This window comes from Sordaria macrospora, chromosome 4 (genome assembly GCF_033870435.1).
Source record: "Sordaria macrospora chromosome 4, complete sequence".
Lineage (NCBI taxonomy): Eukaryota > Fungi > Ascomycota > Sordariomycetes > Sordariales > Sordariaceae > Sordaria > Sordaria macrospora.
In genome coordinates, this window is record NC_089374.1 from 59,601 (window position 1) to 83,209 (window position 23,609).

The following is a 23,609-nucleotide window of genomic DNA, read 5'->3' on the forward strand; positions in this document are numbered from 1 at the left end:
GACGGGGTGTTCTGGGGTTGCACCAAGGTGAGGCCGAGGTAATCCATGGGGTGCGTCATGGCGGCCACTTAAAAATCCGAGTCGGAGTCGTTCATTTCCATAAATCTGGTGGCAGCGGTAATCGCATCGACTTTGGCCTTCTTGAACTGGGGCTCGTTATCTCGGTTGAGGGCCTCATCCCCCTCTTCGTCTCGGTCGCTGTTCTTCCTTTTGACTGCGGCCGTTGTAGCTGGTTGAGGTAATTCCTTGTTGTTGGTGTCCTTCCGAGCGAAGCACTCAAGTGTGTGATGATTATCGCGACCGCAGCGCCAGCAGGAGACTCGATCTCTCTTACGTTGATCGACGTCGGTCTGATCGATTCCATTCACGGCTTCGCGGACGTTGTTCCATTTCTTGTCCTTGGCTTGCTTGTCGCGGTTTCTTGAGGATTGGCTTTGGTTGGAAGGAGAGCGGGTATCCTTGCGAGATTGTTGGCCCGACTTCGAGTGCTCCGTCCTTGAAGTGGGCGTGCCTTTTCCCGAGGGCATTCCGGGATCTTGGAGCATGTTCTCGTAGACTTGTCCTGCTTCTTGGACGGTGTTAAGGAATTCGTCGTCTGAGCTGGGGACGCCTCCTCGCGTGTGGTAGACCATCTTGATGATCTCCGACGGGAGAGTCTTTGAGATATGGTTACGGAAGGTGGTGCCGGACCATTGTACAACGTCGTTGAAGTCGAGAAGGGTGGTGATGTATTGAACAGTGTCCCCTTCATACTTTAATTCGGCCATTTTCCTCGCGTTCCGATGTTGCTCTGAGGGATCCTTGAACCGGTCCTTGAGGGCCGTCGAATATCCTGTCCACGTATCGACCAACCCCATGCGTTGGCATTGCTTGGTGCGTTGGTTGTGCCAGGTCTGGGCCTTGTCGGTGAGCAGAGAGCCTATCCAATGGATCTTGTAGGCGTCAGAGGGGAAGCTGGCGGCGTAGCTCTCGAGAGAGGCCTCAATCTTGTACCACCAAGGCCGAAATTTTGATAGGTCCTTGCCATCGTAAGAGGAAGGCTTGCTGAGGTGGATAGGGGTGGCTTGGACTGTCATAGTATGGCCTAGGTTTTGGAGGAATTGGTTGGCCTCGTTCCGGCTGGGTTCCTCTGGGGCGCTGCCGAGGTGTGTGTGGCGCGGAGGTCGAGGTGGTGCCGGGGGACCTTGGTTTCCCAAGGAGAAGAGGGAATTGGTATGAGGGTTTCCGAAGGCACCAGCTTGAGTGGCTTCATACTGGGCCTTGGCTTGCTCGGCTTCCCATTGGGCTTGAGCTCGTTGGATTGTCTTGTTGCCCACGGAGCTGGGAGCGGGGTTGAACGAGCGGGACGCCGTGGTAATGCTTGGGCTAGAAGGGAGTCGAGTGGCCGCTCGGTGTTCCAAGATCCGTAGGACAGATGTGGCGTCGGGAACGGGTTGACCAGAGCGAGTGAAGGCTTCTGTGATGGCCTTCTGGGTTGCTTGCTGGAGGGTAGTAATCTGGTCTTCCAGACTCTTGAGCTGGCTGGGATCGACGAGTTTGTTGAGGATCTCTTCGATCTGGGTTTCCTTGGTGGTAGCCCAGGTGTCCATGTGGCCCAGGACGGATTGCTGCCGGGTAGTTCTTTCGTTCAGAACATCGAGGGCCTGTTGCTGGCGGGAGGAGGCTTCGATGAGCTTCTGGACGGCCTTCTGTCGTTCCTCGTCCTTTTTCCCGAATTGGGCAACGACAGCCCAGACTTCCGAGGCAAAGCGGGTGCTGGCTTGTTGGACTTGGTGCTCAAGGCGGGTGATAGAAGCTTGTGAGGCCTCAATTCCGGCGTTGTAGAGGCTGGCGACAGCGACGTAATTCTTCCTCAAGATGTCGTATTGTTCCTTGAGGGTGGAGAGTTCCTTGGCGTGTTCCTGGCCCACGGATATGGCGATGTCGCGGACTTGGTTGTGAGCCGTGGCGAGTTGATCGTGTAGGACGATGAGCCACTCAGGGGGATCGGCCACCTGAATAGTGCCTTTGGGAATGGTGCTCAGGCGGTTTCGTTTGTCGTTTAGCACATCGTCGAAACTGGCAGGGTTATGGAGCACGAGGGCGGTGGTGGATTCGATTGATTCAATAGGTTCGCCGGTGGAAGCCATCGTGAGGGTTTGGTAATGAGTTGAGTAAGGGTGGTTCGAGAGAGAAGTAGTTTATCTGTGACAAGGGCAGTATTCTGGGCTTGGAACAGTAGTTCAATTCAGCTGATAAACTACTTTGGTCTCGAAGGCCTTGTTGATCCTTTCAACCTCCATGAGAAGGTCGGGCCTCAAGGCCTTCTTATACCAAAGAAGGTTGGTACGTACCGAGCCCTGTGTGCCGGGCATCGGTGCAAGTCTATCTAGTTCATCTGCCTACAAGTAGATCTTTTGAATGCCAGCCTTCGTCCAGTTGCCCGTCGGTAATTCCGGTCGGTGGTTTAATTGCTGAAAGTCGCCGGCGGATGTCCGTGTGGCATTCTGTCGGCAATTCTGGTCGGCAGTTTGACTGATGAATGTCACCGGCAAATGTCCGTGTGACACTGGCCGAGGCAAGGCTGGCATTGTATGGCGAGGTTGGGTTGATGTCAAGTATTGAGGCTCTATTGAACTTCAAACCCAGGAGTGTGGGCAATGTCCGTGTGACAATATAAATGGGCATGGCTCGGCTTTTCTGTGTTCCTTTTCTTCTTACTACCAAACCTCGTCGCTAGAACAGCAGCCTGGAGGTATAAGTCAAGTGGCCAACTACATATGCCTAAGGCAAACCCGTAGTACGTCAGGGCTCCTCGGGCTACGTGTACTTCGGTACCTTGAGCCCAAGTAAAGGGAGGTCATCAAACCGTGTGATCCTGGGTTATAGCTCAGCCATTTGCCAGCTGCCAGACCTTCCCACAGAAAATTTCATCCTTGGCAGCTCACTCGTCTCGTAGGATTCTACTTTCACTCCCGTCGCGAACAACCCCTCCATTTCACATCCTCCTCAAAACAACAATATCACACACATCATTGACCAAAGTAAACAACAACATAAACGTCTATCCTTCTATAATCCCTACAACTGTCACACGGTTGTTCGCACGGCATCCCTGACAGGCTATTAAACCAACTATCGCTCCAGCTTACGGCGCAAGCAACCACCCGACCGTAAGCTGAGGGGCTGACCAAAGGCCGGGCGTCGGAAGAAAGGACAGAGATTGGGTCGAAGACAGTTATGGACCCTCTTGTATGCAGATAACTTCAGATAGACCGTACGGAAACCTCGAGGCCTCAGGCCACAAAGACCGGTACGTACTGACCTTCGTTGGGTATAAGAAGGCCTTGAGAATCCGCCTTCTAATAGAGGATAAGAGGATCAACAAGGCCTTCGAGACCAAAGAAGATTATCAGCTGAATTGAACTACTGTTCCAAGCCCAGAACACTGCCCTTGTCACAACAACTAACATTCTCTCCGTTACAGATCTCATTCACCATGGAAGACCGCGGCGGAGCACCACCGCTCAACAATCAATTCCCATCTGATGACGCCCAAGCGGCCTAACAAGTCACCAACCAGCACGCTGGATACAACCAGGAGATGGAGGTTGACTCCCAATCCGTTCCTGGCCAAAGTGTCGAGGCCTCTACAAACAGCGCATCGCACAGTCACTCGCATGTCGAGAATTATGCACAGGCCTCTGCAAACTTCATGTCTTGTCATCTCACACCACAGAACAATCATTTCGTGTGACAAGGGCAGTATTCTGGGCTTGGAACAGTAGTTCAATTCAGCTGATAAACTACTTTGGTCCCGAAGGCCTTGTTGATCCTTTCAACCTTCATGAGAAGGTCGGGCCTTAAGGCCTTCTTATACCAAAGAAGGTTGGTACGTACCGAGCCCTGTGTGCCAGGCATCGGCGCGAGTCTATCTAGTTCATCTGCCTACAAGTAGATCTTCTGAATGCCAGCCTTCGTCCCGTTGCCCGTCGGTAATTCCGGTCGGTGGTTTAATTGATGAAAGTCGCCGGCGGATGTCCGTGTGGCATTCTGTCGGTAATTCCGGTCGGCAGTTTGACTGATAAATGTCACCGGCAAATGTCCGTGTGACAGCCGTGCCTGTTGGCCGAATAGTCTGGCTGAGGCAAGGCTGGCATTGTATGGCGAGGTTGGGTTGATGTCAAGCATTGAGGTTCTATTGAACTTCAAACCCAGGAGTGTGGGCAATGTCCGTGTGACATTTCGCCAACTCAAACCTCAACCGCGACGAGGAATCTGCGCAGTCAATGTTAGCTTCCAACTAGGCAAATGTTCACTCAGGAATCCATGCTCACATTGCGTCTCATCGCTCGCTTCAATTGTCTTCACGTTGGAAGTGATCAGGATTGTCTTCGCAATGCTGGGTGTGCCCGTCTCGTCCATGACAAACAGCATCCAGTATCCAGGGATGACAATGCCGGGGTCATTGGGGATAGTGACAGAGTAGCGACCAAACACCGGCACACGTCTCCTGAGATCGAGGGGAACACGACGCTGGTCGGTGTTGACGGTGTGGGTAGCGCTGCAGAGGCGGACCAAGGAGGCAGATGCGATGCGGCGGTTGGTGTGGAATTTCAGAGTCCGTCCGATTTGGATTGAATCGGGCAGTTTGGTGGTGATCTCGGGACGAGATCGGAGTTCACCCTTCTCTGTCAGGAGATACGGCGGCGTGAAGACCTGGGCGTCGTAGTGGTTGGCGGAGCAGTTGCCGCAGAGACCGCCGCCGCCGTTCAAGACTCGGCCGTCGGGCAGCAGGATTGAGAGGGTATGGTAGACGCGGACGACGTTGTTCTGGGAGAGCTCGGTGAAGGTGTTTTTCTCTGGATCGTACAACTCGGGCACGAACTGCACGTTCTCCTCGTTGAAAGCGATACCGAAAGTCTGGCCGCCGGCAATGAAGACCTTGCCATCTGGGAGGACGACGGAGGTGTGGAAGACGCGCTCGTAGTGCATCGTTCCCTCCTGGCCGGCAGGCTGCACGTCTGGCTTTTGGCCTGGTTCGCCCAGGGTGATGACATGTGCGTTGCTGGTAGCCCAGGACTTGTCGTAGTCAGGCGAACCTCCGATGGTGAGGATCTTGCCCTTCACAGCATCGAACATGACAGCGTTGCCAGACATGGAATCGTCGTCCTCGAGACGCTTCCCGGCTCCCTTGAAGCTGCCTTCTCCTTCCACGTAGTACCAGTTCATAGCTTTGCTAGGACCGGCCTGGAAGACACTGTTCTTCTTCCACCCGAAGAGCCAGCCGTGGTTGTCGGCTCTCCATGGCCCCTCCATGTCATCCGTCAGCATCGGCTTGACTTTGGCACCGGGCAACATAGTCCAGTTCCTGGTGGCAGGGTCATATATCTCTCCATCTTTGGCGATGTTGGAGCCTCCAGCCCAAGAGCCACCAATGACGAAAATCCGTCCATCGGCGAGGGTAGTGGAAGCCTGATACCCACGACGGAGGTGCATCTCAGGACCCTTGATCCACTCATCCATTTCAGCATCGTAGAGACTGGTCTCGGAGGCGTCATTGCCGCCAGTCACAACCATCATTCCGGTACCATCGATGGAAATACCGGGGCAGAACATGTCGTGCTGGGTGTTGGTGACAATACGCTTGGAAACCTCATTGGTGAAGGGGTTCCAACGGGCCATTGCAGTTTGACCACCAGGTGTGGAGTGGAACTGATCCGAGGCCCAGGATGACCAAAGGACGATGTGACCAGAGGCCTCTTGAGCCCCAGCAACAGGCACGACAGGGAAGTCAAGGGTCGGTCCCCAGAGACCATTTTTGGGGTCCCGAGGGATGGTATACAGAGTGGCGTAGAGGTTCAGTTCGGAGATGCCAATCCATGAGGACTCGGTGGCCTCAGTGTTGGTAGTGAGCTTTACGTATCGGGCAGATGTGGGCTCGAAAGCAGACAGGCGCTGTCTGTTGGAGTTGGGCCACATGCCATAGGCGATGGGACCCTTCCAGTTCTTGTTGTCCATGCTGACCCAGACCTCGTGGTGAGTGATCAACCCGTCGTTCTCAGTGTCAATCGGCGGCAGGATAACCAGGGCGCTGACTGAGTAGTGGTTCCTGAGGTCAACTGTAATGCTGTGGCCCTTGGAATCGCCGATAGGGCCGCTTCGCCAGGAAGTGGTGTTGGAGCCGTCGATGGCATTCTGACACGAATAGTCGCTTTCCTCGCTGCTGCATGTCAAGGTCCAGTCTTCCCGGGAAATGCGATGACCTTTGTAAGGAGGCGATTCATCGAAGAAAGTCGGTACCCAAGACGGCTCGTCGACAGGGCCATAGCCAGAAACGCGTTCTGAGTTCATTGCTTCGAGCATGTAAGTGCCCATAGCATTCACACCTTTGAGGGAGGCTCTGAGGAGGAGCCCAGCCCATTGCAACTTCATCACGGCGGCCAGGTTGAAGTGAAAGGGGAATGAGAAGAGGAGGAGAAAGTGTTATGTGGAAATCCCGCTGGTCTAGGAAATGTCCTAATGGATGGGAAGAGCGCAAATATAAGAACAGCAAACAGTAGTACGGAGTATCCGCCTAGCAGACCGCACCCCCGCTCATCCGTCAATCTATGATCTGGAGACTATCAGCATGCCTGCGACGAAGAGTGGCCCAATAGGCTAGCATAACAGCATATTCCAAGTGGCAAAGCAAAATCGTGGTCTCATTGAGGTAAAGTTCAGCACGACTGGAGCCCGAGATGAGGAGACTCTCCACTCAGTCGATGTGGAGGTTGGATACATACGTAGACTCGCTTCAACATGTGATATATCAACGGAATCCTTGGAATCATGAACAGACCTGACACAGTGCTGGGACTTGTGTTGCAGCGTTTTCTTCGCTAGAAGACATTAAAGCAACAGTGTGGTAGCAACTTCCAAGTGATATTCGCAGCGCGGGACTCTTCAGCTCGCAATCGGTGGAGCCTTCAAAACTCGGGTTTTCGGCTGGTCCACGATCGATGAGGGAAATAACCCGCGATCAACATAAAATCCACCTTTGGACCCCACCGTTCAGCTAAACCGTGGGCCACCACTACGGCGTGCTTGTCTTGAAGTGGAGGTGCATGTGCGGGTGAAGCTTCCTTGAAATCGTGCGATCGCTGTCTTTGATATGGGCAAGGAGTTGAGCTAAATTCATATTGTTGGGTGCAAAGACGTCCACTTCCTTGATTGAGGCGGGCCTCTTCCAGTATTTCCGTGGTATTATGCTCCAAGGTGTGTTCGACTGCCGCAAGGTCTGGAACTGAACCGCCCTATGATGTTCCTTGAACTAGTGAGTTTCACTTTCAGCTCCGCCAGAAGATCCATACGTAGCCGATGCTTTGGATCAATCGCCAGTTGATATCCGAGATGACGAGGCACGATGAAGATCTGCCCATGAGTTAGCGACTTGCGGGGCGTCAGGTAGGACTGATCAATTCTTGCGGACTTTGGTGGTCCGATTGACCAATTATCTCACTGAATTACTGAGTATGAAGTATGTGCTGCTGGTTGAGGGGAGCTCATGTCGAATAGTCGGTCTTGTTCGGTGCGTGAGGTGATAGACATTGTGGAACTCGGGGTTAGCGCTCCTAGAAGCCGATACGAGGACCTTGTTTCTTGGACTGTCGTGTAGCGTACTCTAAACACTTAATATTGTGCGCCTCCCCGGCAATTGGAGCTCGCTTTGTTGACCTCAATCATCATAGTTCACAATCACCATGAGTTGGGTTGCGAGGAAAGCCAACATTCAGGGTGACATCTGGTAAGTCTCCCTAGACTGCACATTCTTTTGAGATGCCATGGTTTGCTGATCCTTCTCTCCATTAGGCCCGGCCTGCCAAAAAGGTTCCAGACCTTCCTATTCTTCAAGATCAGGAAGCCAGATGAATTCAAGACGCGACTCAAATCTTTCGTGGAGGCCGGCGGTATCACCACCGCCCAGGATGCTTGTAACATGAAGAACAAGATCTTGGAGGCAAAGACACAAGCTCAGAAGCTGGGTGTCCCGGCCAAGATTCAGCCCTTGCCAGGCGTCAACATTGCCTTTGCCTCGACTGGTCTAGCAGCTGTAAGTCATAGCCAAGGCGCCATGCTAGAGAGACTCGCTAACTGATCACGTTAGCTGGGAAAATTCACCTTCAACGAGGCCACCGTCAAGAGGGACAGATATCAATACAAGATCTTCAAGAAGAACCAGCTCCGTGGTGGCTTGTTCGGGAAGGGCATGTATGACGACCTGGTGGGCGAGGGCTGGGACGAGCCGAAAGAGCTTCGAGAACAGTTCAAGCCGTCTGCGGGAAAGCGGCTGATTGATGGCGTGCTGATGGTAACGGCGAGTCGTGAGGATCACCTGAAATACCAGGCCAATCGCGTCAAGGAGTACTTCATTAAGGAGCCGGGCAGTGGTGATGCTGATACTTATCGGATCAGCAATGACCCCGTCCTTGAGTTCCCGCTGATCAGCCATGGTCGAACTCGCCCTGCAAAGGGCAAGGAACAGTGAGTCCGCTTTGTACAGTTATGGTGATCAGCACGGACTGACTGTGATTTTCAGCTTCGGCTTCGAGGACGGCATTAGCCAGCCCTTGATTGAGGGATTGGATGAAGTGGCGCCCAAGGGCAAAGAGCCAAAGGCTGTCAAGTCAGGGTAAGGTGTTCTGGAGCTTTTCGGTATTGATTATCGGAACTGACAAAGGGTATTCGGATTGCAGATTGATCTTCGCCAAACACGACGGCGACGATATGAACCAGCCGGAATGGGCCGAGGACGGCAGTTTCCTCGTAATCCGTGAGCTTCAACAGCTCGTCCCTGAGTTTGAGAAGTAAGTTTTCTACGCGTCGGGAGTAGAGTCAGTACTGATTGAACACAACTTCAGGTGGCTCGAAGACAACAAACACAATGCGCCGTTCGCCGCGAGCTCCGATAACCCGAAGGAAAAGCTTGCAGCGTATTTGGTGGGCAGATGGAGGAACGGTACGTGTCGATCTATCAAGTTCCAAGCTCATTTTGCTCATGAACATTCACAATAGGAACCCCCGTCGACGAGAACCCTCACGACGACAAAGACGCAAGCCTTTTCCGATCCAACAACTTTGACTTCCACCCCACCAACAAGCACGACAGATGCCCCTTTGCAGCTCATATCCGCAAGATGCGGCCCCGCGGCGACCTGGAACACGATCACGCGGTTATCATCCGTCGTAGCATCTCCTACGGAGGCGAAGTGACGCCTGAAGAAAAGGCCGCACAGAAGTCTGATGATGAGAACGAGCGCGGCTTGATGTTCGTGTGCTACCAAAGTGACATCCGCAACGGATTCAACTTCTTTACCACCCGCTGGGCTAGCAACCACCACTTCCCGGACCGCAAGTCGAACTTTGTTGGCGAGCACGGTCCTGGTATCGATGCCATTGTGGGCCAGAGACTTGCTCACCACCCGCCTCGCTCTATCGGTCTGCCTGATGGCAAGGATCCTACTGAGGCGCGTATTGGACTCGACCGCTGGGTGATCCCACGAGGGGGTGAATACTTCTTCACGCCATCCATCAAGGCGCTGAAGGAATATCTGACTGGCCCCCCTGATTATCCGCCAGCGCTTGCCGATCCTTGAGAGTTGTTGTCTTTTAGGGAGCAGACCTGTTAACCGCATGACGAATATAAACCATGAGCAATTCATCAAGAGCGGTGAACGTATCCATCCAGACTGAAAGTCCACCGCTGTATCACCACCCTGGCCGTTCCCGCGTCTGTCCAAATAGGGCCTGCGTAGTCAGCTGTCGTGGGTAATTTATCGCGCTCTAGACGCGATATGCTCGGGACAACCTTCGTATCTGAATCATGTAGTCTCTTCCAAAAGAAGGCGAGGTAGGAACAAACGGGGCTGGTATTTGTGGGAAAGAAAAGAAGCATGCCGCTTATCTCTTATCGTCACCTCTTATCCCTTACATCTTCCTCCTGCAACAAAAAGTGTTGGCACCAAGTGTTAGTGTTAACGCTAGGTTGCCCGCAAAAGTACTAACACCACCAAAATCGCCGTTTTTACGGTCGATATCCCAACAACCACAACGACGAAATGTCTATGCCTTTGCCCTCCGGGGCCCCCAAACCACCGCCGCCGGCCATAATACCGGTTACCCCCTTGCCGGACCCCTTTGTGTCCCGCCCCGCCCCCCACGACGGCGCAGTCGGCCAAGAGAGCCCGGACTGCGGACGAGGAAGCCCGTCACGCCCACACCACCACCACTGCCACCACCACTGGACACATCTCGTCCTTCGCAGAGACTGTCATCTCTGATGCTCTCGCTAAAGCTGAAGTCTATCGTTCCCTCGCCACTGTCCTCGACTCTGAACTCGCCCGCATCTCCGTCGTCTCTCCAGCTTTTTTTTTGTTGTTGTTGTTATTTTTAACGTCTACTTCCGCCTCCCGTAGGGCATGAGACGTGCCGCACCGGTGAGTCTAGCATACAAAATTTAGAGCAGTGCCCTAATTGTCCACCAAAACCATTAATCCGAGGGCAAACCGAGGCCTACTGCCAATGTAAATCATGTGTTGCCCATAGCGTAAACGCGGCCCAACACTTATAATCGAATCGCCCAGTAGGCGAGCCGCCAGTATATGACGGAACCTGTAGCACAAAGGAAAAGGTAAAAGAAATGACAAAATCACTCCTCTCCGCTCTCGCTCTCGCTCTCCTCCTCCCGCAAGGCCTCCTCCCGTCTCCTTGCACGGTGAACTAGCCTGTCCAAGTCCACCGTAACCCTCTCAATATCGTGGCCATGGCCAACTTCCACCCCTCTACTCCATAAAAACCCCGTAAGGTTGTCAGCGGCGCCACCGCCGTCAGTGTGCTGTTGCCAGAGTGTCTGGCGCCATGCCTTTCTCGTGCAAGTCCACGAAAAGAAGTGCGAGGTCTGGATCCTAGCGATGAAGCGCTGCCAGTAAACTCCAATAGCAAGGGAGAGATTCTCCCGCGTAGCCGCTTCGCCCGTGACCGGGGAAACTGCATACGCCTTTCTGCAGCAGAAGGGATGGAAGGGATTCTTCCAGCTTCCACAGAAGCATGTCAGCAGGGCGTCCTCGTGCTCGAAGCGCTCGTGGTAGTCCTTGAAATCCCCGTGGCCAGACCTGGCCGCGAGGAGGTGGTGTAAAGAGCGTCTGTCCAGCTCTTTTAGTTCGTCGTTAGGCTGGATAGAGACCCCCAACCGGTAGTCTGCATAAGACTCTGGCTTGTTCGCGGCCCACCATGCCTTGAAATCCGTATGCGCCTCCCTCTTAGCAAGCCGCCTTGAGTGCGCAAGGGTAGCCAAGCCTTCATTGACTACCTCTCCTCCTTCGGCGCCCGCCTTAGCGAGCTCGTCAGCAATCTCGTTGCCCGTGATGCCCTTGTGGCCGGGAACCCAGCGGACGTCCACCAGACTGGGGCCATAGCCCTTTCGGATGGCGCGGAAATCGAGGAAAGCCGCTTGTGACGACGCAGCTGGGGTTCCTCGGAGTCCTCTAATGACGGACGTGTTATCAAGACATATCGTAATGCGTGACCGGGCCTGTGCCTCCGGGAAGAGCGCCACAGCGGCCTTGAGACCATGCCGCGCGCCTTCCGCCTCCGCATCGAAAACTTCCGCTTGTTCTAGCTGACCGCATCCGCGGCCGAGTTCTGTCTGTCCTTGAAAGATTACGTAGCCAAAGCCTACGCACTCGCCCTCTGGTCTTTCTTCGGCGTCGGGGTCCTCCGCGTGCGCTGGGGGGCCCATCTGCTTAGCTATCATAGAGCCGTCGGTGTAAACGACAATCTCCGAGGGATCTCGTTGGAGAAGCCATTCTTTGAAATCCTTGGCAGCCCTGTCCTTAGACGTGGGCGCTGGATCTTTGTGAGTGTCTCCGTTATAGACGGGCGGCTGTAGAACAGGCCGCGGGAAAGGCAAGGCGAGCTGTGCAGCCGTATGACAAGCTGGTGTCACGGCGTAACTAGAGAGCACGTTGTGTACGATTTGATTAACTTGGACTAATGTTATGATGCACCAGCTTACATAGTTCCGTATCGCGTAGTTGGGTACAAATGAATAAATAACTAAAGCTAAAGAAGAAAACAGAGAGATATTAAGAGCTGGGCGCTAGAGTACATCCTCACATGGGAGGAGCCTAGATTCTGCCAGTCTCTACCGCCTTCCTTATCTAATCTCATAATGTGTGAGAGTTGCGGGATCCATATCGTCACAACTAAGAATAAGAAGCTGAAGATGCAAAGGCACAGTATGGGGGAGTCGAAAGTAAAGCTAAGATTCCATCTTTAATAGAAGATTTCAGATAGGGAGAAGAAAAAAGGAAGAGAACTAAGTACAAGCGTTCAAACCCAAATAAATACCCTGGTCACACCAGCGACAGCGGGACCCACATGTGGGTCCCTGGCTGCCAGCGCCGTCATAGAAGAGGAAAGAAATCTCAAAAGAGAAAGCTCGATGCCATAGCTGGGTTTTATACTGTGACGAACGGCAGTCTGATCTGCCTAAGTGGGATAGCCGAAGGTAAAGACTATCAGTGCTGTTCAGTTGTCACAGGATTACCTGTGACTAGCACATCACGTGCATGGGCACGTGCGCTGGTCCCAGCTCTGGGCATGGCCTTCGTGCCTTGCCCCATATCGCCAGACCTGCGCACACCTCTCTCCTTCCGTCCTCGTACAACTACGCATATCCAATCTATCCCCTAACCTTGGCCTTGCCCCGTGATATTAGTGAAGCTAAGAGGTTCACAACAAGTATGCTCGTAATACTGGTCTCGGTAATGATGACCAATTGTGTGTGTTGACTACTGTCGAACTATCTGACAATCTGAGTTCTCCCGTAGTCCCTTTATACCTGCTCGCCCTCTGCGAGATATCTGTTTCCGGATGTCCACGTAGACGTGAACCCCATAGCGTGTGGTTTACAAGCTGGCTCGATTCGTGAGTCTGGCTCGACTCCCCAGAGCCCTTGCCTGCCCAGAGCTCTTTTCCTGCCTCTGGTTACACTGCCTAGCTTAGGCGTGGCTGTTGTGTACCGGTGGCTTGGTTGGCCCGTGCCCGTCATTATCAGCTCGTAACAAAACAGCACCCATATGAATGAAAGCCTTGATAACAGACATGGACAGCTCAGATGGTGTCAGCCGTCACAGTAATAGATTAATAATTGATATAAAGAAATTTAGTAATTTGGAGACTTTAAGTGTAGTATTAAATACTAAAATACTAGTATACGAATAGGAAAGTAAATAATATATAACAAACCGTTACAAATATAGATATGTTATTATTAGAATATAAATAATAGAGTAATAAAGTTGTGATGGCAGCCTTGCAGTTGTGCCTCTCGACTGCTATCACAACTATATAAGACCACTTGAGCGACCGAATTGCCAGCTTCGGTTACTTGTATCCTTTTGGAACATAGCCTAGTGATGTAGTGGTCCGCCAGCGCCGTGACAAAAGTAGTAGTGGAAAGGTATTAATAAACTGTGATAGCTATTGTTTATTGAAGAGCTTAGTATTAAGAAAGCTTGGAAGGCTTTCTTTATGTATTAGTTCTTTAGTATGCGCCGTTGCGCCGGTAAGGCTATTTCCAGCCACCCGGCGCTCCCGTGGCTGTGGCCGCGGCGCTGTTAGTCTACGGCGCCGGCGCCCGGCGCGGCTCTGATTGCTCTATCTAACTGCTTATATAAGTGATCCTTTATTGGATCGTAATGTTGACTCGTCGGCTCCTTCCCACTTCTTTTAACTCGCACAATATTGTCTACCACCTTCACCCAACATGGCACTCCCTCCTCATACCCAAAGAGAACCAGTTCATACCTTCAGGAACGGCCAAGTGGTCAATGAACCTCAAGTAACCCAACTATTTCCTGTTCTCCACCCTCATCCCCCTCTCGGCTTTTCCTTCTCACTGCCTTCACCTTCATTTTCTCCCTCGCCCTTCTTCTCCAATGACATCCCTCTCTTTCCCTTCCCCTTTCCCCCTTTTCCTCCTGTGCCTTGCACCTGCCCCTGCCATGCCCTCCCCACCTCTTCCGCATCATCATCAACTTCCATTTTGTCCCCATCCCCGTTTTCATTTCCCTTCCCGCCATCTTCGTCATTCTTCTTCTTTCCCACCACCGTCCCAGGAAAATCTCCTTTGCAGGCTGGGCACAAGAAGTCACTTGTCTTGATGTCGGCCCCCGGCCCCAAACGCGTGGATTCTGCTCCACAGCCGCCTCTTCTCTCGCACGGACGATTGCGGCGAATGGAATCGTAAGGTCGGACATAGAGCTCGCTGGAAGCGTTGGTCCAACCGAAGCCGCCAATGCAGTGAGGGCCTTGGGAGCAGAACCTGTATTCCATGTACCAGTGGCACATTTTGCCTTGTCTTGATGCTCGCGAATGAGTAGCAGGTGTAGGCAAGTGTAGGCAAGTGGTGTTTTGTTTTTGGAAGCGTAAAGGATGAAGACGAGGTCGATTGTGACGGGGACTGAAGTTAAATAGACCTCACCAGAAATTATGGTATTAAGTAATGGACGGGCTGATTGGATGAAGTACGAAAGGGAAGCAGACCCGTCATCGCTGGACATTATGAGTTCCTGTCAAACACTCCAGACTGGCATTTGCATTCAATTCATCTCGATAACTGTCGGTTGCCTCCTGAATTCCGGTCACTCATACTGCTTGACTTGCGTACCATGGGCAAATGTTTGAGGTTGCAAGCAATGACCACAACCTAGGGAGCCTAGAGGTAGGTAGCAACATTCCAAAAGTGTTAACAGGCTTGGAAAGCTATGACACACCGCGTTCTTCAAATTTCGTATCCATTTTTTCGTCCTCAGGGCACGTTTCCTTTGCGTTTCTGTAACTTGTTGTCCCGATACATGTAAGTGTCTCTTGGGAGTTACGGTAGCAGGTCCAGCTCTCTTCAACGCCATGCTGCGAAATTCCCATGTAAGTCAATTGCGAATGCTTTTGCTTCAACCAAGGCCTCATGGCGCAACGGTAGCGCGTTCGACTCCAGATCGAAAGGTTATCCGTTCAAATCGGGTTGGGGTCAATCAATTTCTCTTTATGCCTTTTTGCCACTGCGACTCCACCGGCAAGTCCCACTCTGCTTTGTATTTGTGCTGCCAGCGATAAAGTGCTGTGAAACAATGACTTTGGGGTTTTACTCAAATATGACGACTGCTCAAATAAGCATTTGTGAACTTGGCTTTTTTGACCACTTCCGCTGACCTCGATCATCACTCGGGTCTGTTGAGTGAAGCGATTGTAAGTACGCGATATCCAAACTCCAAAGTGCCACTACACTTGCGCAGCCTTTGAAACAGAACGCTTGCGACTCATAATGCTCATCATATCTGGAAACCTTCCTCGCCAGCCCCAATCTCACGAACATGCCCAGCGTGAAAGTTGCGAGAGAACATTGCCAAGGTATCACAGCAGGAATGTTGCATCCGATGCATGTAACCACCAGAGCCAATCCCAACCCAAGGTGTTGGAAAGAGGAGAAAGAACTGTTGAAGGCTCCTTGGGATGGAGGATTTGATGAGGACGGGGAATGCAACAATGAAATCGAGGATGCCAAGTCCCATTGGGCCTTTGGTGTGGGGTAACGCTGGTGGCTTTGGGGTTCAGTGACGATGTCATCATGGAAACAAAAGCAACAAAGAACCGGCAGTGGTGTTGTTAAGGAGCTTCCTTTTTCGGCGAGTTTGGATGCTGAAGGGCCAATGAATATGAGAATATCACAGTAGTCAAGAAAAAGTGAGCGATGAAGAAAGCGACACCTCATCTCACCCCAGCGTCCGCCTCGTGAACTCCCGCAGTCTTCCTACTGGTGACACAAAGTAATTTGCCTGCTGCCGGAGAAAGTGCTCATTCGGATCAGCGACATTTCATCTCCTATTTGCGAAGGGAAGGAAACACTCTCGTCTCTGAATCCCCATGGTGTAGTTGCTGCCCGCAAAGCAGAAAGCGCAGCAACGTGTTGTCGTTCTGGAAAGCAGGGACTCGATATGTCCGCTCGAGGTCCGGAAGAAAGATCAATTCAAGATCAGCACCATCAAGGAACAAAAGCCGATTGAATGGAGAGAGATTCCGAAGTTTTGCCTAGCCTAGCGAACCATCAGGGTGATGACTGGGATGACACGAGCCACTTGTTTGTGTCCCACCACAGCAAATGGAGCTTCAATCGAAGCCTCAAAGCTTATTTTTTGTTCGAGGAGATTGGGCTCAGTGGCATGATGTTCCTCTACCTACGGAAAAGATCTTTTGAGTTTGAGTGTGAACATGGTGGAGTTTATTGACTTCAGACTTCCATTAAATGAGATTTTGATCAAGGTTGTCAAAACGAAACTCATGGATCACGGAAGGAGGGAAGGAGCACTTCTCAGTTTTGGAGCTCTTGCCCGGTTGACGGAATGACGGGAATCGGCAGTCGATCCTACATTCTCCACATCCCCGCACCAGACCTCCAACTGGAAGCGGTCGCACATGCATTCGATGACCTCAACCCAAAGTTTCCAAAGCGATTTTCTGCCATGGGCCGTCAATGCTTTGTTCCCGTCCCCCATTTGCGCGCTTCCGGCTCCTTCGACCCAAATTCATCCTTCGTTACTTTTTTCCAACCTCCTGACTAATATCGCCAGCCTGATCGGCCCTTTTTCCAACACCTGCTGCCCTTGGCACTGGAAAATGTCTGTTGCCCACCGCTCAATCGCCAATCGCCGACGCACTCGTTGACCGGATCAAGATTCTCGCGACCTTTCTCTCTTCCCCGCAAGCATGGAATCAAGATCATCGCCCACCCGCTGCGACTCCGATGCCCGCTCCAGGTCCAAAATGGCAACCCTACCCTCCCAACAAGTGACGACGGTCAAGAACATGGACCAGGGAAGAAGATGACCACAGACACCGAACACCGCATCTACCCCTTGTTGATCCAGGTTCGGTGTACGTAGTGCACAACTCGACCGCATGTCTGAGACCCATCCACAACATCATGTAAACGGGAACAACAGAAAGACGGGGGAATGACCAGGGGTCAATGTTGTCGATCCGTCCGTATATATCGGCCTTCTCCCGTACAAACACCCGCTGTGTCCAGACTGCTCCATCACACAAAGGACCTCTTTGAATAAAAGTGTCAAGTGTTGTGACTGGTGAGAGCGGCAAAAACACCAGAGAGAAGGGTCAAAGCTCCAGCCACTCCAAAGTCCACACCACAACATCGCGCCATGAAGTTCGCCATTCCGCTTGCCTTATTGGCGAGCGGCAATCTCGCCCTGGCTACGCCCGAGCCGGTGCAGCCTCTCAATCACCAGGTAAGCTTCGAGATATATCATGCGGACCTTCCCGTCCCATTCTTCTCGATTTCTTTGACCAGATCTTCCTCGATCCCGTTTCCAGCTTGCTGGATCATCATAGCACAGCACCGCTGCATCCCATAGTAGTGCTACCAAACATCTGCACGTTCCATTTTATCCAGATTGACCCTTCATCTCACATCTTGTGTGATCGGCCCAACAGTGCCTGCCAGACATGCATCTCAGACACGCCGTCCCATGGCTGTCTATACAAACAGTCTTGGGGGCCTCACTTCCATTTGCTGACATAGACCCGTCGACACAGCTCCACAAGAGAGCGCTTGCCTACTCGGAACCCCATTATCCATCACCATGGATGGACTCCAAGGCCATCGGCTGGGAAGATGCCTACGAAAAGGCAAAGGCCTTTGTCTCCCAGTTGACCCTGCTCGAAAAGGTCAACCTGACAACCGGTATCGGGTACGTGACCCACCAGGCGCATCCCTCACCCTATGCAGGACAACGATACTAACAAATGGATAAACAGTTGGGGTGCTGAGCAATGCGTAGGCCAGACCGGCGCTATCCCGCGACTCGGCCTAAAGAGCATGTGTATGCAAGATGCCCCTTTGGCCATCCGTGGCACCGATTACAACTCAGTCTTCCCAGCCGGAGTAACAGTCGCCGCTACCTTCGATCGAGGTCTCATGTACAGACGCGGATATGCTTTGGGCGAAGAAGCCAAGGGAAAGGGAGTCACGGTTCTACTTGGACCTGTTGCTGGTCCCCTCGGCCGCGCCCCTGAAGGCGGCCGTAACTGGGAAGGCTTCTCCCCTGACCCTGTCCTTACCGGTATCGCCATGGCTGAGACCGTCAGGGGAACACAAGACGCCGGTGTCGTCGCTTGCGCCAAGCACTTTGTCGGCAACGAACAAGAACATTTCAGACAGGTTGGGGAGGCCCGGGGCTATGGCTACAACATCTCCGAGACTCTATCCTCCAACATCGATGACAAGACCATGCACGAATTGTACCTCTGGCCTTTTGTTGATGCCATCCGGGCTGGTGTAGGCTCCGTCATGTGCGTCTACACCCAGGCCAACAACTCGTACGGCTGCCAGAACTCGAAGCTCCTCAACAACCTGCTCAAGCAGGAGAACGGATTCCAGGGCTTTGTCATGAGCGATTGGCAAGCCCAGCACACTGGTGTCGCGAGCGCTGCTGCCGGTCTCGACATGAGCATGCCCGGAGACACCGTGTTCAACAGCGGCCGCAGCTACTGGGGAGCCAACCTCACCCTTGCCGTCCTCAACGGAACCCTCCCACAGTGGCGCATTGACGACATGGCCATGCGCATCATGGCTGCTTTCTTCAAGGCCGGTCAAACCGTCGAAGACCAAGAGCCCATCAACTTTTCCTTCTGGACCCTTGACACGTACGGCCCGTTGCACTGGGCCGCCGGAAAGGATTACCAGCAAATCAACTGGCACGTTGACGTTCAGGGCGACCACGGCACCCTTATTAGGGAGATCGCGGCTCGCGGAACAGTGCTGTTGAAGAACACCGGTTCCCTGCCCCTAGACAAGCCCAAGTTCGTGGCTATCATTGGCGAAGACGCTGGACCAAACCCCTTTGGACCGAACTCATGCCCCGACCGTGGATGTAACAATGGTACCCTGGGCATTGGCTGGGGTTCTGGCACTGGTAACTTCCCTTACCTGGTGACCCCCGACCAAGCCCTGCAGGCTCGCGCTGTTCAGGATGGATCTCGGTACGAGAGCATCTTGAGGAACCATGCCCCAACAGAGATCAAGGCTCTGGTTTCCCAGCAGGACGCTACTGCCATTGTCTTTGTCAACGCCAATGCCGGCGAAGGTTACATCAACGTTGAGGGCAATGAGGGCGACCGCCTGAACCTCACCCTCTGGAAGGAGGGTGACGCGCTGGTCAAGAACGTTTCGAGCTGGTGTAACAACACCATTGTCGTCATCCACTCGCCCGGCCCCGTCTTGCTCACGGAATGGTATGACAACCCCAACATCACCGCCATCCTGTGGGCCGGCATGCCCGGTCAGGAGAACGGAAACTCCATTACCGATGTCTTGTACGGAAGAGTCAACCCATCCGGCCGCACTCCCTTCACCTGGGGCGCTACACGCGAAAGCTACGGCACCGATGTTCTCTATGAGCCGAACAACGGGAACGAAGCTCCTCAGCAAGACTACACCGAAGGCGTCTTCATCGATTACCGCCACTTCGACAAGGCCGACGCCCCCGTTCTTTACGAGTTTGGTTACGGATTGAGCTATACCACCTTTAATTACAGCAACCTGAAGATCGAGAAGCACGAAGTGGGCGAGTACACCCCCACCACGGGCCAGACGGAACAAGCGCCTACCTTTGGCAACTTCTCTGAAAACGTGGAAGACTACGTATTCCCCTCGGAAGAGTTCCCCTACGTCTACCAGTTCATCTACCCCTACCTCAACAGCACCGCCATGTCTTCCTCTAGCGGTGATGCGGACTACGGCAAGACGGCCGAGGAGTTCTTGCCGCCCAAGGCTAACGACGGGTCGGCGCAGCCATTGCTTCCCTCATCCGGCCATCATCACCCCGGTGGAAACCCTGCTCTTTATGACATCATGTACACCGTCACGGCGGACATCACGAACACGGGCAAACTGGCGGGTGATGAAGTCCCACAGCTGTACCTCAACCTCGGAGGGCCGGAGGATCCCAAGGTGGTGTTGAGAGGCTTTGACAGACTCAGGGTTGAGCCAGGCGAGAAGGTGCAGTTTAGGGCGGTGCTGACGAGGAGGGACGTGAGCTCGTGGGATACCGAGAATCAGGATTGGGTAATTACTGATTTCCCGAAGAAGGTCTTCGTTGGGTCAAGCTCAAGGAAGTTGGAGCTTGAGGAGGTTCTTCCTTGAATGGGGAGATGGATGGAGGTACGGTGATGTGGCTGTCCCATAATAGTGTACCTGTGAGAGAATACCATAAGTTCGTGTTCGTCTTGCATATTACGATCAATTACTGTTGCTGCTCTTCTCGCGAGTACCATCATTAGCCATCTTACTCGTTCTTCTTGTTTGCCGTCTGCCCCCTGCCCCCTGCCCCCTGCCTGCCTCAGATAATTCCAGTCTCTTCTGTCCAGTGGCTGATATCATGCGAAGTAGACAACTCCCTTTGGGCTGCTATCGTCTGATGCTCGCGTGACAGAAGTGACCAATGTTGACTTCCACATAGCTTGCATTTCGAGGCCATCACGATATACTCTTACCCCGCCATTTGCGAGTTTGAACCTTGTGAGAACCTTGAGGGCCAACCGCGAGGCACGGCCCACCCCGAGTCGAGTGCTATCATCGCACCTTCCAGTCTTTCACACTTTCGAGGGCAGGTGGGGTCAAGTCATTTGCTTGTCTTTTTCTGACGCTCCTTCCTCCCATCATCAAGTACTCGTTATCGGACCAGATGGCCCGTTCTTCGGACCCGAGATTGCACACCAACATCCGCTCGAGGTAACTGCAAGACGCGTTTGTCGCTTCCACCTCCTCGCCCCGCAGTCACTTTCTCGGACCAACGCGCTGCCCCGGGCCTCTCATTTTCTTCCACGACCTTGGTTCTCCCAACTCCAACCTTTGTTCTCAACTTCCACAAGAGAGCAAGGTCGCGGTCAATCAAGTTCACCTTTCTCTCCTTCAACGGTCTTTGGGCCCACGGTCGTTACCTATCTTCACGCTCGTTACCCACAGGCCGGTCGTCGACGGCGTCCACTTGTTCTTTTCTTCAAATTCTAAATCGACACGCGTCAAGAGTCAACGCCCGCCATCACGATGCGCTTTCACATTTTTGCGGGCTTGATTGCCTTTGGCAGCTGCCTCGGAGTCCATGCCGCTGGACTTGTTGTTGCTGCGGTTCAACCCTCTGCTGCTGGTGAGTAATTCCTCGGTTCTGAGTCCCTCCCCATGATCAGTAATGAGCGCCCGCTAATCACTTCCACTTCTAGTCACGGCTCTCCCCTCCGTTGCTCGTCCCACCGACACCGGTCCTCTCAACCCGACCATTGTCACCGTCAGCGACACCAAAGGCGGCAGCACCCTCACCATTCCCTGGCCCGTCTCCCCGATTCCTTCCAGCACCTTCTCGGTCATTACCGTCTCGCCCTCGGCCTCAGCCATCCCCGTTTTTTGCCCTCGCGACAACAACACCCTCTGGACCGACCATGTCACGAACAATGTATACCAAGTCGAATGTGGTATCGACTACTATGACCTAGCGGCCAACTGGAACTTCAACGAGGGCATGAGGCACAATTGGGAGGAGTGCGCAAAGTGGTGTGCAGAGTATGACTACTGTCTCGCCTTCAGCTACATTGCAGGCATCCCGTTGAAGCCCAACTGTTGGTTGAAGACCAGTCTGAGGGGGCAGACGCTCAACTGGAATAGTTGGGCAGGCAAGTTGGTTAAAGCCGGTGTTGGTATCTCTGCCCCTGGACATGATGGCGGAGGCAGAGGTACGGCTGCCAATACTGTTGCCGGTCTTGCGAAGGAGACAACTACATTCCTGGCGGTTGGGGTTGATACGACTACCATCCTTGTCGAGGGAACCGCGGTCACAACCGCTGTCACTACCGTTGTCACGACCGAGTTGGTAAAGCCTGTTGCCCCCGCCCCTGCTACTACACTCAGCATTGCAACCAGCTCCGCACTCCCTAATCCCACCGCCATCGCTGTCAGCTGCAATAACGAAACCTGGTGGGCAGACGAGAAAGCTTCGTGGCGTGCCATTGAGTACTTCTGCCAGGGTGGTCACGACGGAACTTTCGGCGGCCATGTTTCTGACAAGATGATGCACGGGGAGAACTCCATTGCTGCCGCCTACTGGCCCTACAACGGCACCGCAGTCATTACCAGCGTCGTTTCCAAGGCAGGTTGCACCGTGGCACTTGACAGAAACCTGTGCATGCAGAGATTCAGGGCGCCCATGTACGGCTGTGACTCAGATGTCAGGTATGAGAAACGTGGTGGATCAGCTTCTGATGGCTGCTCCAACTGGAATATTCACATGCAGTCGTGGCCGAGTGTTGGGCTCTGCCAGGATCAGGACCTGGGAGGTGCGGGCGTGTGTGCGACTTGGAGCACTGGTTATTCTTCGGGCGCTGCCGCAGATGGTGGCTTGAGGGTTGACTGGTTTCCTCGTGGCTAGAGTTGGAAGGAAGGGCTGTTGAAGATATAAGAGTATCTCGTGGTGGCACCATCAGAGACCATCCTATGCTCTTCCCTTACGAAGATTGCTCGCATATCTGACGACTCCATATGGGACTTCAGGTAGCAGAGCAAATCCGATACTACGAGATGTAAAGATTGAAACTCATGACAGGAGTCACCCTAATGTGGAGGAAAGTGTTTGGCGATTTTGGCGTTTGGCCACCATTTGTACCACACTACGCGCACATCAGAGTGAGCATTGACCAATTTACACATCCGAGGCCCGGAAGGTTCCTGTCTTCATGTTGTACTGGCGCAAAGTTGGTGCTTCTTGATCTTGCCCGTTTATCGCCATCCCTCAATGGTTCACTGGCGCACGGGTCATCAAGTGTTCTTCCCGTCTGTGACTGCGCAAGTTCACACAGGGCCCCGGGAAAGCATACTATTTACTGTCGCTTGGGATTGAGTCGTTATTGCCTGCCTTGCACTCCATTTTCTCCTTGGGCAAGAAAGTTCCATCAAAGGGTGAGAGCATAAGGACGGAAGTTATCTCACGAAGCGTGGCCGGCATTTGAGATGTGGCGCTCCAGGGGGTGGCTCGTGCTGTGCGGCGCACTGGCGCGCTGCACAAGACGTCAATGACAATGCACATCTGCCGCTCCTTCTTCAAGCTCCGAGGTGAGAACATTTCAACATTTTGTAAGCATGTGCTTCGTCCGGACTTTGCCCCAGAATCTTTCTTTCGTGTTTCACGGCATGTCTTGGGTAATCCTTCGGCCAACCACCCTTCATCTCATTCGTCGAGACGAATGTCTGTCCCAGGCACAGCATGAACACAACATCTCTTCCGATACCCCCATGCACTTTTCTGCACGGACCTCGCAGAATCCAATATTGGCATTCGATCTTATTCATGTCGACCGTTATCGGACACCCTCCCACTGGGTTCTTCGGCAAGTCCAAAGGCGACGGTTGTGAGCAAAGCGTCCATTGCCACATGTTTGCATGCACTCGCTCTCAAGGGTTCACGTGCGAGATCGGACAGATGGATTACGCGAGACCCTTGAGCAGATCATGGCGGGTTGCACCGCTCATC

General features: G+C 53.1%; 7 protein-coding genes and 1 non-coding gene across 8 annotated transcripts; 5 read left to right on the plus strand and 3 right to left on the minus strand.

Annotated features, from left to right (window-relative positions):
• Positions 1-68: 68 nt before the first annotated feature.
• SMAC4_13592 (uncharacterized protein) lies at positions 69-2,129 on the minus strand (the record flags this gene model as incomplete). The annotated part of the gene is made up of 1 exon (XM_066091491.1): positions 69-2,129. One exon carries the CDS (start codon positions 2,127-2,129, stop codon positions 69-71), a length of 2,061 nt encoding a protein of 686 aa, XP_065946693.1.
• A 2,110-nt stretch (positions 2,130-4,239) lies between these two features.
• SMAC4_09672 (uncharacterized protein) lies at positions 4,240-6,414 on the minus strand (the record flags this gene model as incomplete). Its single annotated transcript, XM_003347308.1, has 2 exons — positions 4,240-4,668; positions 4,759-6,414. 2 exons carry the CDS (start codon positions 6,412-6,414, stop codon positions 4,240-4,242), a joined length of 2,085 nt encoding a protein of 694 aa, XP_003347356.1.
• A 1,307-nt stretch (positions 6,415-7,721) lies between these two features.
• SMAC4_09671 (uncharacterized protein) lies at positions 7,722-9,743 on the plus strand (the record flags this gene model as incomplete). The annotated part of the gene is made up of 7 exons (XM_066090996.1): positions 7,722-7,765; positions 7,831-8,071; positions 8,126-8,502; positions 8,558-8,650; positions 8,715-8,825; positions 8,880-8,977; positions 9,034-9,743. 7 exons carry the CDS (start codon positions 7,722-7,724, stop codon positions 9,612-9,614), a joined length of 1,545 nt encoding a protein of 514 aa, XP_065946694.1. The 3' UTR covers positions 9,615-9,743.
• A 333-nt stretch (positions 9,744-10,076) lies between these two features.
• Positions 10,077-10,298, plus strand: SMAC4_13593 (uncharacterized protein; the record flags this gene model as incomplete). The annotated part of the gene is made up of 1 exon (XM_066091492.1): positions 10,077-10,298. One exon carries the CDS (start codon positions 10,077-10,079, stop codon positions 10,296-10,298), a length of 222 nt encoding a protein of 73 aa, XP_065946695.1.
• A 314-nt stretch (positions 10,299-10,612) lies between these two features.
• SMAC4_13594 (uncharacterized protein) lies at positions 10,613-11,926 on the minus strand. Its single transcript, XM_066091493.1, has one exon. It carries the CDS (start codon positions 11,768-11,770, stop codon positions 10,667-10,669), a length of 1,104 nt encoding a protein of 367 aa, XP_065946696.1. The 5' UTR covers positions 11,771-11,926; the 3' UTR covers positions 10,613-10,666.
• A 3,054-nt stretch (positions 11,927-14,980) lies between these two features.
• Positions 14,981-15,052, plus strand: SMAC4_13595. Its single transcript has one exon. It is a non-coding gene; the product is annotated as a tRNA-Trp (tRNA).
• A 1,310-nt stretch (positions 15,053-16,362) lies between these two features.
• SMAC4_04515 (uncharacterized protein) lies at positions 16,363-20,302 on the plus strand. The gene is made up of 3 exons (XM_003345233.2): positions 16,363-17,321; positions 17,629-17,783; positions 17,851-20,302. Exons 1-3 carry the CDS (start codon positions 17,235-17,237, stop codon positions 20,234-20,236), a joined length of 2,628 nt encoding a protein of 875 aa, XP_003345281.1. The 5' UTR covers positions 16,363-17,234; the 3' UTR covers positions 20,237-20,302.
• A 607-nt stretch (positions 20,303-20,909) lies between these two features.
• On the plus strand, positions 20,910-22,814 carry SMAC4_04516 (uncharacterized protein). Its single transcript, XM_003345234.2, has 3 exons — positions 20,910-21,239; positions 21,313-21,377; positions 21,401-22,814. Exons 1-3 carry the CDS (start codon positions 21,195-21,197, stop codon positions 22,509-22,511), a joined length of 1,221 nt encoding a protein of 406 aa, XP_003345282.2. The 5' UTR covers positions 20,910-21,194; the 3' UTR covers positions 22,512-22,814.
• The last annotated feature ends 795 nt before the right edge of the window (positions 22,815-23,609 follow it).